The following is a 12,732-nucleotide window of genomic DNA, read 5'->3' on the forward strand; positions in this document are numbered from 1 at the left end:
CCTCATCAGGGAACTCCTCTTTGCTGATGATGCTGCCTTAACATCCCACAGAACAGAAGACTGTCTGCAGAGACTCATCGACAGGATTGCAGCTGCCTGCAACGAATTTGGCCTAACCATCAACCTCAAGAAAACAAACATTATGGGACAGGACGTCAGAAATACTCCATCCATCAATATCGGTGACCATGCTCTGGAAGTGGTTCAAGAGTTCACCTACCTAGGCTCAACTATCACCTGTAATCTGTCTCTTGATGCAGAATTAAACAAGCGCATGTGAAAGGCTTCCTCTGCTATGTCCAGACTGGCTAAGAGAGTGTGGGAAAATGGCACGCTGACACAGAACACAAAAGTCCGAGTGTATCAAGCCTGTGTCCTCAGTACTTTGCTCTACAGCAGCGAGGCCTGGACAACGTATGTCAGCCAAGAGCGACGTCTCAATTCATTCCATCTTCGCTGCCTCCGGAGAATCCTTGGCATCAGGTGGCAGGACCGTATCTCCAATGCAGAAGTCCTCGAGGCGGCAACATTCCCAGCTTATACACCCTACTGAGCCAGCGGCGCTTGAGATGGCTTGGCCAGGTAAGCCATATGGAAGATGGCAGGATCCCCAAGGACACATTATACAGCGAGCTCGCCACTGGTATCAGACCCACCGGCCGTCCATGTCTCTGCTTTAAAGACATCTGCAAATGCGACATGAAGTCCTGTGACATAGACCACAAGTTGTGGGAGTCAGTTGCCAGTGATCGCCAGAGCTGGCGGACAGCCATAAAGGCGGGGCTAAAGACTTTAATTTCTTATGTTGGTTTCAGATAATCAAGCTCACAAGAACACATTCTTTGTTCCAGTCCTACTCAGGCCCCCTCCCCCAATTTCTTTTTCCGGTACATTGAAGACTGTATCGGTGCCGTTTCCTGCTCCCGCCCCGAACTAGAAAACTTTATCAACTTTGCTTCCAATTTCCACCCTTCTCTCACCTTTACATGGTCCATCTCTGACACTTCCCTTCCCTTCCTCGACTTCTCTGTCTCCATCTCTGGGGATGGGTTGTCTACCAATATCCATTATAAGCCCACTGACTCCCACAGCTACCTCGACTACACTTCTTCACACCCTACCTCCTGTAAGGACTCCATTCCATTCTCCCAGTTTCTCCGTCTCCGACGCATCTGCTCTGATGATGCTACCTTCCATGACGGTGCTTCTGATATGACCTCCTTTTTCCTCAACCGAGGATTTCCCCCCACTGTGGTTGACAGGGCCCTCAACCGTGTCCGACCCATTCCCCGCACCTCTACCCTCACCCCTTCCCCTCCCTCCCAGAACCGTGACAGGGTTCCCCTTGTCCTCACTTTTCATCCCACCAGCCTCCATATCCAAAGGATCATCCTCCGCCATTTTCGCCACCTCCAGCGTGATGCCACTACCAGTCGCATCTTCTCCTCCCTTCCCCTGTCAGCATTCCGAAGGGATCGTTCCCTCTGCGACACCCTGGTCCACTCCTCCATTACCCCCACCACCTCGTCCCCGTCCCAGGGCACCTTCCCCTGCAATCGCAGGAGGTGTAATACCTGCCCATTTACCTCCTCTCACCTCACTATCCCAGGCCCCAAACACTCCTTTCAGGTGAAGCAGAGATTTACTTGTACTTCTTTCAATGTAGTATACTGTATTCGCTGCTCACAGTGTGGTCTCCTCTACATTGGGGAGACCAAGCGCAGACTGGGTGAGCGCTTTGCGGAACATCTCCGCTCAGTCCGCAAGCAGGACCCTGAGCTTCCGGTTGCTTGCCATTTCAACACTCCCCCCGCTCTCATGCTCACATCTCTGTCCTGGGATTGCTGCAGTGTTCCAGTGAACATCAACGCAAGCTCGAGGAACAGCATCCCATCTACCGATTAGGCACACTACAGCCTGCCAGACTGAACATTGAGTTCAATAATTTCAGAGCATGACAGCCCCGCCATTTTACTTTCATTTTTAGTTATTTTTTCTTCCTTTTTTTACATTCCTTCTTACATTTTTTACAATCTTTTTTTGCATTTATTTCATTTCATCTTAGTTTGTTCAGTTTGCTTACCCACTGTTTTTTTCAGGTTGTTTTTCTTCAGGTTTGCACTTGCTGCTGTTCAATATTCAGTGTATTCACACCTAATCTGTACTAATGCTTTGTCTTTCAACACACCATTAACATATTGTTTGCCTTTGCTCCGTGACCTTTTGGTCAGCTATGTGGCCTGGTCCAATCTGCACCTTCTCCTTTGTTATCTCTTGCCCCACCCCCACCTCACTTGTTTATAATCTGTGACTTTTCTAATATTTGTCAGTTCCGAAGAAGGGTCACTGACCCGAAACGTTAACTCTGCTTCTCTTTCCACAGATGCTGCCAGACCTGCTGAGTGATTCCAGCATTTCTTGATTTTGTTTCACAAGAACACTCAATTTCTTTCCAGAATGTATTTAGAGCGCTGCAAAACACAGATTGTAAGATAATTGCCTCAGTCTTGCTGCCGGTGGAGTTGGTGAACTCTTGGCGAGCTGAAGAGACTTAGCTGTTGGCAGGAAAAAAGACAGAAGCGCAAGGAGAGAGCCAACTGTGTAACAGCCCCGACAACCAATTTTATCTACAGCACCTGTGGAAGAGCCTGTCACTCTAGAATTGGCCTTTATAGCCACTCCAGGCGTTGCTTCACAAACCAGTGACCACCTCTAGGCGCTTACCCATTATCTCTCGAGACGAGGAGGCCAAAGAAGAAGAAGAAGTTCAAGCCATTTGACATCAGGAAGAGAAACTGCCCAACTCACCTAAAGCTTCACTGTGAAACAAATCCCAATGATGCCAAAACTGAATGCATACCCAATCATAAATCATACATGAGAGTAAAGGACATTTTGAAACCTCTCAATGAAGGTCATTTTATCAGAAAACTCTGACAGGGTAGCAGGTACATAGGGAGGAGGAGCTGAGAATTGTCCACAGAGCCTCTCCACTGCAAATCCTGGGGAGAATCTCAGAGTGGTGAAGGGAATTCCCAGCTTCATAGTCAGAAGATCACCAAGGGTCAGCCAGCAGGACATTAAACTGTGATTCTTACAGTTTCTGAACCAGTTGTGGTTCATTATTATTTCATCACAAATCTATTCAGTTTTGTTCCAGTGGCAATGATTGCTGCTGTTTTTCTGTACTTGCTCCAGTGGGATAAATGAGATTGCTCATAGATCCAGAACGCCAGAAGGCTCTTTGAAAAAATACAATGGGTGGGACTTTTCTCCCCCCAAAAAAGTGTGGGTTTCAGTCCAGTTGGAAAATATTAAAGACTAACCTGCCTCCAACCTGCCATTTTAACTGAGAGGGGCAGGTGGCCATCCTGGCTCCAAGGAACCAGGTTGGAGCTTTAAAGGTTATAATGAGGCTGTGTGTTTCATTTGTATTCACCAATTGAAATCTAACTCAGCCAGCAATCGGACACCACACCCCCATTCTCCCAGATCACCCACCAACCTCTCCCCGTGAGGCCTCCAATCTCCCCCCACCACCACCAATGCCCCTGACCTCCCACTCAGGTCTCCGATCTCTGTCCTCCCGAAGTCACCAATCTCTGCATACTGCCGAGACCTCTGATCTCACCACCCGAGGGTTCTGACTCTGCCAACCCTGCCAGCATCCGAAGCCCCAAGCCTGCGAACTTCCCCAGAATCCCGGGATCAGATTCTCCCTCTCAGTCTCTCTCTGGGATAGGCTGCACCTCAGACCTCAGGATCAGACCACACCACTTGGATTATTTTCCTCCCCCCTCACAGTTTAAGACACCCCCCCCCCCCCCCCCCTCACCCAGATCAGTGTCCAGTCGCCAACTTACAGAGTTAGACAGGCATTCCTCCCTGGTCAGGGTGTGGTCATACTTAGTCCTGTGTCTTCCTTCAGACTGCTACCCGCCCGAGTGGAAGCCAACACTGCCAATCAAGCTGGAATCTGGGCGGGGAAACCTGTTGGTAACATTACATGCACATCATGGAGTTCAAACTCCAAAGCTGGCAGGGAACCCTGGCTTTCTTCTACTGGCCCAGCCGCCACCTGGCCAGTCAAGAAAGTTTAAATTCCTGTCGATATGTCTCACTGGTAAACAATACCTGAAATACTTCAAATTTCGTGGGTGAGGGTTCAGAAGAGTTAACGTAAAGTGAAGCGTACATTGGTAAACCTGGACTATTTGGCAGCTCTTAAATGATGGGCCGAATGACCCCTCCACTGAGTTATGTCCGTAAATGCAAATGCCAAAATCTCCTCAGTCATTTTTCAATCCCTCCATCCAAACACCTCTGCGCCCATAATACCGGCCCACAAGTTCCAGAGCCTCATCTACGTGGGTTCCTGCAATTGCACCTGCTCAGAGGTTCTCTTTAAATTACAACAGATTTTCAGGCACAGCAGGAAGCAAAGTACCTTTTCTGGTGTTGTATTGCAATTCTTTTGAGCATTTAATTTTTAATGTATCCTCACCAAGACCTGCTCTCTATTTTTTGTTTCTTTCAATGCATTCTTATAGCATCAGTATTCATCACATTGGTAATTGAAAAGCTACTCCCCCCCCACCTCACCCCCACTCGTTGCCAGTTCTTAAATATGCACTGGGCCTACTGTGCATGGATGATGCTGAAATGAGTGTAAATGTTATACTTCATAATTAAAGGAAGAATATAAGGACTGGGTTGGGAATTGCCTTTCAACCTAATTAGTTATGTTGATTTCCACCCATCTTACATTCAGCTGTATTCTAATGAGGTTTACAGGAAATCCAAATGTGACTTGACATCAGCAGATTGGGCATGGGAAAAGGAGCATTTTTGGGTTTTGTTCAGGGAGAAAATTTGAGGTCAACATGTTTAGAATAACATTATTGGCATTGTTAAATCAGCAGGCAACAGAATTTTACAAGTATATGTTCATTTGCTGATAATAGTTCAAGCCATTTCACATTAAGAAAAACTGCTCAACTCACCTAAAGCTTCACTGTAATATGAGTCCCAATCACGCCACAACTGAGTGCACACCCAATCATACATGAGAAAGTAAAGGACATTTTGAAACCTCTCAATGAACGTCATCTTATCAGAAAACTCTGACAGAGTAGCAGGTACATAGGAAGGAGGAGCTGGGATTTGTCCACAGAGCCTCTCCACTGCAAATCCTGGGGAGAATCTTAGAGTGAAGATGAAGGGAATTCCCAGCTTCATAGCCAGAAGATCACCACAATAATGTACAGGATCAGCCAGCAGGACATTAAACTTTGATTCTTGCAGTCTTTGCATCAGCCCGTGGTTCTTTAGTATTCCATCACAGATCTGTCTCATCAGATTGGTTTCATTTGCCATGAATTCAGAAAATCTTCTGTATGTGCTCCAGTAGGATAAATGAGGTTTCTCGTAAATCAAGAATTGCAGAAACATATTCAGAACATCTAGGTTTGTCTCACTCGTAAAGGGTACTTGAAATACTTCAAATTTCATGGGTGAGGGTTCAGAATTGTTTATGTAAAGTGCTGCTGTATGCACAACCACGGTAACATTATGACCCCTCTCGATCAGTTCCTCAATGACAAGTTTTAAATTAATCCAGTGACTGCCTTCTGCAGGCCAGATTAGCACATTCTCACCAGTAACCCTCTGGAGAAAGAGAAACATTGCAAACAGACGCATCATGTCCATTGGGAATGGTGCAGAGTCGTAGATCTACACTGACTCCTTGAATCACACCTTTACATACAGTATGGGTCAGAACAAATAAGGTCAATTTAACTATCAAACAATGAGTCATTGGGGAGATAAAGTTCACCCTTACGTAATAAAGTTGCAAGAAATTCAAAACCTGTACTGGATTTTAAAAATGTCAGGATTGAATTTCTGATTCAATAGTAACTTTTAAAAATGAATTGAATATAATCTTGAAAATGAAGCATTGGCAGGCTTATGGGGAAAGATAAGGGCAGTGGAGCTAATTGGTCACTCTTTAAAAGAGCTGATACAGGCCTGATGGGCTGAATGGCCCCTTTCTGTGCTTTATGATTCTATTAACTGGGAAGTTAACCAATGATTTCTCTGAATGTATATGCACACCTAAGAAGCGGTAACAATCCCTGCTCAGTAAATCAGCTGACCTGCTGCCCTAATGCCACATGGGACCTTGAAACACCCACTGTTCCTCTCCAGCCACACACTGCTGTGTCCATCGATTCATACGGTAGCAATGGCACCATCCCCAAACACAAAGAGCACTGCATCCAAATGGAACACCAATACATAGCCAACTGTGGCCCTGTCTGGCTGCAAACCAGAAACAGCTGATTGGAACACAACAGACTTTAAGCAGCTACTTCTGTTGCTGTTGGCATGGATGTAGAGGACATGAAGGACAAGAAGACATGCTGTATCAGCAGATACCTCTGGGAACCACACAGCCATAAGTATCAGGCATGGCAGCCTCTGCAACAACAGAAGATTGAGCTGAAACCTACAATGGATGGGCAGGAGGTCTGTGGAAAAGGATTGAACCGGCATAGAAGATAATGCGCCTTTCACAAGCTCAGAACATTCAAAAGCACTTTACAGACCATGATGGACTTTTGAAGTGTTGTTACCGTTGTAATGTATCAGCCAATTTGCCCATAGCAAGGTCCCACAAACATTAATGAAATAATGACCAGATAATCCATTGTAACAGTGTTGGATGAGGGATAAAAATTGGCTAGGGCACCAGGGATAACTCCCAATCTTCTCTGAATACTGCTATGGAATCATTTACATATATCTGAGAGGAAACGGGGCCTTGCCTAAACATCCCATCTAACAGATAACACTCCAACAGTCCAGCAGGCTCTCAAAACTGCACTGCAGCATCAGCCCACAATATATGCTCGTGTCTGGAGTCTTCAGTCTTCTCAGTCTTAGGCAGTCCCTCGGGAACGCGGATGAGTTTCTTCTACTCCAGCGTTTTGAGTCCTTAGGTGACTGAATAGTCCAATTCTGGATCCGCACACTTTACCACAGGTGGGGCAGGTGGTGTTTGGTGAGGCGAGTGAACGGGATGCTTGAATTTCTGAACGCTCCTTCTGCTGATTGCAGTTGGTCACTGTCTGGACATGTCGACATTTTTCGAACTAGATGCCACCTTCGCTGATGCTTTAGTGCTTTTTTGTCTGGAGTAGGACCTTTCTGACTCAGGGGAAAGAGTGCTACCATGAAGACAAGACCTTGCGGGAGTAACAGTCTGTGGCTGGGATAGATTTGGTTGGGTCTGCTGTCTGAGAAGGCTGGCAGTCTACGCCAGACCCAATGCACCAGGAATGGAAACATTTTGAGGGTAGAGCTCGAGGGCACAGTTAACTTGTCAAGAACAAGAAACAGAAGAGATATGTTTGAACAGTGGAAAGGAAGATGCAAAGAAACTTCAGACACCAGAAGGAGATAGAGCAGTCCTCAGCCACAGAGAGCAGAAGCAAAGCGGTCTAAGGCCACCAAAAGAGGCAGAATGAAACACAGACTTCAAGGGGAAACTGTTCAGGCAGCTATCTGGGAAGTGATACTAATATTGATCTGCTGAATATGCATTAACCCAAATGTCACTTATTATTGCTATTGCTTGTTTAAGTTAATAATCTATTAAGTCATAGAGTCATAGGCTGGAATTTTTCATTGGGCGGGAGGCACCGTCCACCGGCCGAAAAGTTGGTGGCGAGCCTGCCTCCACCAAGTCTGGGGACAAGGACCGGGATTTTTCTCTCCCCAGGTCTTTTGTTGGTTTTGGGTAGGTCTTCCACCTCCTTGAGGCAGGAAATCCCACCTAATGGAGGGGCCATCCAATCAGCGGGCCGGCAGCTATTAGTCTCAGCAGCACCACCAGGAGTGGTGGCCACTACTGGGACTGCACCCAGCCATCGCATGAAGATGAAGGACGGCCCTGGAAAAAATGCAGGTTTTTAGGGCTCACCGGGGACAATCGGTCGGGCCCCAATGAGGCAAGGGGGGGGGGACCGTTAGGGGGAACGGGTGGTTGGGGGTGGGGTGGGGGGAGTGTTGTGTGTTGGGGGCTGTTGAGGATTCGGGGGTGACTCTCCATGGGACATGGTGCCCGATCAGGAGGGTTCCCCCCAAGCCTGCAAGAAGGACGCCTGGTTTTACCAGGCAGGGTTCTTGAGGCCCAGGCCGCCCACCAGCCAAGGGTAAAATACCCACAGCGGTTGGTGGAGGCCTTTAAGTGCCAGTAAAGTGACTACTTAATGACCTCGATAGGCTTGCGGCAGGTGGGCCATTTCTCACCGTCGCCACCACCCTGTGTAAAATAGCAGCGGAACAGCAGGGGGATCAGGAACAGCCCTCTACACTCTCTCAAGGACCCTCACATACTTCCTAAAGCGTGGTGACCAGAACTGGATGCAATACTCCAGCTGGGGCCTAACCAGAACATTATGAAGGTTCAGCATAACTTCCCTGCTTTTGTACTCAATGCCTCTATTTATGAAGCCGAATATCCCATATGGTTTGCTAACCACTCTTGCAATATGGCCTGTCAAAGGTCATTGCACATGCACCCCCAGGTCCCTCTGTTCCTGCAATCTCTTTAGAACTGTGCCATTAAGTCTCTGTTGCCTCACCCTATCCCTTCTGCCACAATGCATCATCCCACACTTCTCTGTATTAAATTCCATTTGCCACTTGTCTGCCCATTTTGCTAGCCTATCTATGTCCTGTTGCAGGTGATTTGTAGCATCCTCATTGTTTGCCACTTCTCCAAATTTGATAGGGAGGGTGGGGAGCAGAGCGGCCGGAGAGAGCAGCGAGGGGTGGGGGGGGGAACAGAGCTTGACGCATGCGTGAATACCCGTTGGCGTTGCATTGCTGTACGCGTAAAGTGCATGCACAGAGGCTGACCAGGCGCGTTGCCCGAAGATGCACAGGTCACGCGATGACGTCATCGGCTAACCAGTCCTGGTAAGTTGGAACGCAGCACACGCGCAGAGAGCAGGAGCCCGTCTGCACATGTGCGCACCTTGGCGCAGCCTGATGATGTCAGTGGCCGGCTGCGTTGTCAGGAATCATTTTGTTTATATATAACAAAGAAAAAGCAGTGGTCCTAGCAGTGACCCTTGGGGAACACCACTGTCTACCATTCTCAAGTCTGAAAATGCGCAAATGCAGCATGTGCCACTAAAACGTCACAGTCTGCGACTTCAGGCGCTGCTCAAATAATCACACGAAGGCAACCTAACCTAAACACATGGCAGCACACAATGGCGGGAGGGAGAGAGCGAGCGAGCGGGCCGGGGGGGAGCGGAGCAGGACAGTGGGGAGCGGGCCGGGGACGGGGGGAGAGCGGAGCGGCCGAAAGAGCAGAGCAGCCGGAGAGAACAGCGAGGGTGGGTGAGCGGAGCGGCTGAAAGAGCGGAGCAGCCGGAGAGAGCAGCGAGGGTGGGTGAGCAGAGAGGCTGAAAGAGCGGAGCGGCTGGAGAGAGCAGCGAGGGTGGGGAGCAGAGCGGCCGGAGAGAGCAGCGAGGGGTGGGGGGGAACAGAGCTTGACGCATACGTGAATACCCGTTGGCGTTGCATTGCTGTACGCGTAAAGTGCATGCACAGAGGCTGACCAGGCGCGTTGCCCGAAGATGCACAGGTCACGCGATGACGTCATCGGCTAACCAGTCCTGGCAAGTTGGAACGCAGCGCACGCGCAGAGAGCAGGAGCCCGTCTGCACATGTGCGCACCTTGGCGCAGCCTGATGATGTCAGTGGCCGGCTGCGTTGTCAGGAATCATTTTGTTTATATATAACAAAGAAAAAGCAGTGGTCCTAGCAGTGACCCTTGGGGAACACCACTGTCTACCATTCTCAAGTCTGAAAAACAATATTTACCGTAACTCACTGTTTTCTGTCCTCAAGGCAATTTTTTTTTATCTAATTGGATACCAACCGTCCTATTCCTAACCCTCTCCCTGGCCTGCTGCTCCATTGCTAGTCTTATTCCTTTCCTGCAACACAAATCCATCAGCAGCTGCATCCTGAATGGACTTTCCCTTTAAAAGAAGCAGGTTTCTTTAAGAAGCACAGGTTAACTGTAATTCATGCTAGCCACGCATGTACTGCGACTCCTGCTGAGTGTGCAGCCAGTCAACAGTGCATTTAGTTCTGGACTGCACACCACAATCACAGTGATGAGGCACACGGTAAATCGTGCATCATGAATCCCGTACCCACCAACAGATGTAATCAAACTTTTAGCCCTGTTGCACACAATGCAAACACAAGGTTATAGATTAGGCACAGGCTACATTAGGACTGAACCTGAAGCATTTAACAATTGAAGACTGTTGAGTCTGAGGGGAATGGAAACAAAACTTCACTATTCTACTGGCGCACAAGAGCTGAGGTTCACAGCTGGTTGACCCTGAGCGGTGGTCAACCTGTCTCAGTTTTTGGCCATCCTGCTTGACTATTCAGTCCATAGGAAAACATTGGAAGAAAACGCTGCAGGAGAACGGCTCCCAAAACAACACTGTTCATCGGAGGAGGAGGAGAAGGAAGAGGAGGAAGATGAAGAGCTGAATGGTGCCCATGTTGTACAGGGAGGTGGCCCAGGCCATCTCAGGAGACAGGGCACTCATCAGGATGGTGTGAACACTAGGGCACATCTGATCCAGGCACGTTTCACCTGAGCGCTACTCACCCAGCAGAACTGCATAGGCTGGTACTCACTTTGCTCTAATTGTGAGGACACATCCATTCAACACACAACTTTGAATAGTTCCCTTCTTACTGCCAATGCATGGTCCACATCTCTCCAGAGGTCTCAGTGTCTCCGTTCAAAGACGATTGCTTCCCTTCACTACTTTTTCCCTCTTTTGCAGTTTTGCCATCGAAGAATGGAAGCTCACCCATTGGGGATCATGGCACAATATCTCCAATTTAATTAAAAATTAACAATTCACACAAGCACAAATGAAAGTCATCCAAGTGAACCACTCAGTACAACGAACGAGGCAATGGCCTTTGAAGTGGGACCAGAAGGGCAACATTAGTAGAATTAGTATTAGAATGTATTGATAGGTTTATAAGAATCACTGTAGTTGTTCGGGGCCCGTTGAATGATGGGATGCTTGACCACTATGCTGGGATTGGACAACTCTACTTAATTGCCTCCACAGTCTGTGTAAACATGCTGTCTTTGCTTCACTAATCAAAGAGATAAGGGGAAAAGCTGGAGACGAGACAAGATGCAGTAAGCAAAAAACTATGGAAGCTGGCAGCTTCAAGGATTGGGAGGAGATAGCAGGAGAATGTTTGTGGGGTGATACAATCCAGGTTATTGATCAAGCTGTAGACCTGGAATGTGTCAGGGTAATATGAACAATGAGTAATGGTTATTTTATTCTATAAATGTGTGTTACAGACTCTGTTTCACTAAGAGGTTCTAAGGGTGACCAGAGAGCTTCTCCCTTGCATATGCTTGATTAAAAGCCTTTATTTGCTTCAATTCTGTGGACTCAAAAGTGTGGTTATTTTCTCCACAACACTTTGCCCTCAGACACTTCTATCCAGTGCTCCCTTTTTGGCTTCAGATTAGATAGAGATAGCATGTGTCTGCTTACAGCTGAGATGTCCGAGGTGGTCATCCTCATTGTGTATATGCCAGCAGGGGCACCTCTAGAGGCTGCTGCACTGGTGCCAATGCAGGGACATCCTCTGTCACAAGACCCTGCTGAATAGATCGTCCCTCAGAGGGGCCAAAGAGGCCGATGATGATGATGGTGCCCTGTGAGGGGTGGCACCCTCATCCTCATTGGTGAGTGTCTCAGCCCTTTGATGGTGCTCTGGATCACTGAAGTGATCTTCAGCTTGGGCGCAACTGCCATTCACTCCATGTATTTTCGCGACTGACCTCTCAATGCTAGAGAAAATAGTATTCATTCTGTGCACGTCAGTGCACTGCTCCTGCATCCACTCAGAGTGCTGCTGCATATGGCTCTCCATGAGGTCAGCCACTCTCTTAATGGAGGAGCTTATGTGTTCATAACCCTGAGCCATGGTGGTGCATGTGAGCTGCATGGACTGCTCCATTCTCAGCCCGTGACCCCACACTGCCTCAGGGAACTCTGACATGTGAATACACATCTCATGCTACTAGTCAAAGTAAAGCCACCTTGCTTGTGACGCCTGAGGCTGTCCTCCATCCTCCAAGGAGAACTGCCCACAGCTGCTTCTGTCTCTCTCACCTCCTCCTGCTCACTCTTGATGCGCTGTTTAGTGCCACCCTTTCTAATCGCACTTGAGGACCCACCGATGTGAGTGTATCTGCACTGGCGGAGGGTGTGCTGGAATGATGTGATGGTGCTAGTTCTGTGGCTTCCATCTCTTCTGAGGACCCCAGTGATGCTGCTGTGGCACTGGCATGCTCTCCCTCCACAACTGGCCCTCTGGGGGACATAAGAAGTTCATGAGAACTCACTTCTGACAGCAGATCCTTTTGCAAAGCTGAGACTTCCCAATGCAGCTGAAGTTTTGGTGTGCTGTCACACAGGGAGGAGGGCACTTCATCCCCTTCATCTACAAAATTCAATATCTTTACACCCTCTCCTACAGGTATTCCCATTTCTCCATCGCCCACTTCCTCATGAAATGCCACCCTCACAATGCCAAGGGCCGTCTCCTCCATTCTAGTAAAGATGGTGCGAGCCCTTCTCCTTG

General features: G+C 48.2%; 1 protein-coding gene across 3 annotated transcripts in view; it reads right to left on the bottom strand.

Moving 5' to 3' along the window:
• The window catches only part of ugt2a5 (UDP glucuronosyltransferase 2 family, polypeptide A5), a 131,999-nt gene that overhangs the window by 104,037 nt on the left and 15,230 nt on the right, over positions 1-12,732 (bottom strand). Inside the window, exon 1 of one of the 3 annotated variants that reach the window (XM_068030458.1) lies at positions 5,461-5,770. The exons of 1 other annotated variant lie outside the window; for it this stretch is intronic. In XM_068030458.1, the coding sequence (XP_067886559.1) occupies positions 5,461-5,709 (249 nt within the window). In that variant the 5' untranslated portion in view covers positions 5,710-5,770. Of the gene's footprint in view, positions 1-5,003; positions 5,771-12,732 lie in introns of those variants that run through there. One more of the 3 variants, XM_068030457.1, reaches the window with a different exon arrangement.

Source organism: Heterodontus francisci, chromosome 4 (assembly GCF_036365525.1).
Source record: "Heterodontus francisci isolate sHetFra1 chromosome 4, sHetFra1.hap1, whole genome shotgun sequence".
NCBI lineage: Eukaryota > Metazoa > Chordata > Chondrichthyes > Heterodontiformes > Heterodontidae > Heterodontus > Heterodontus francisci.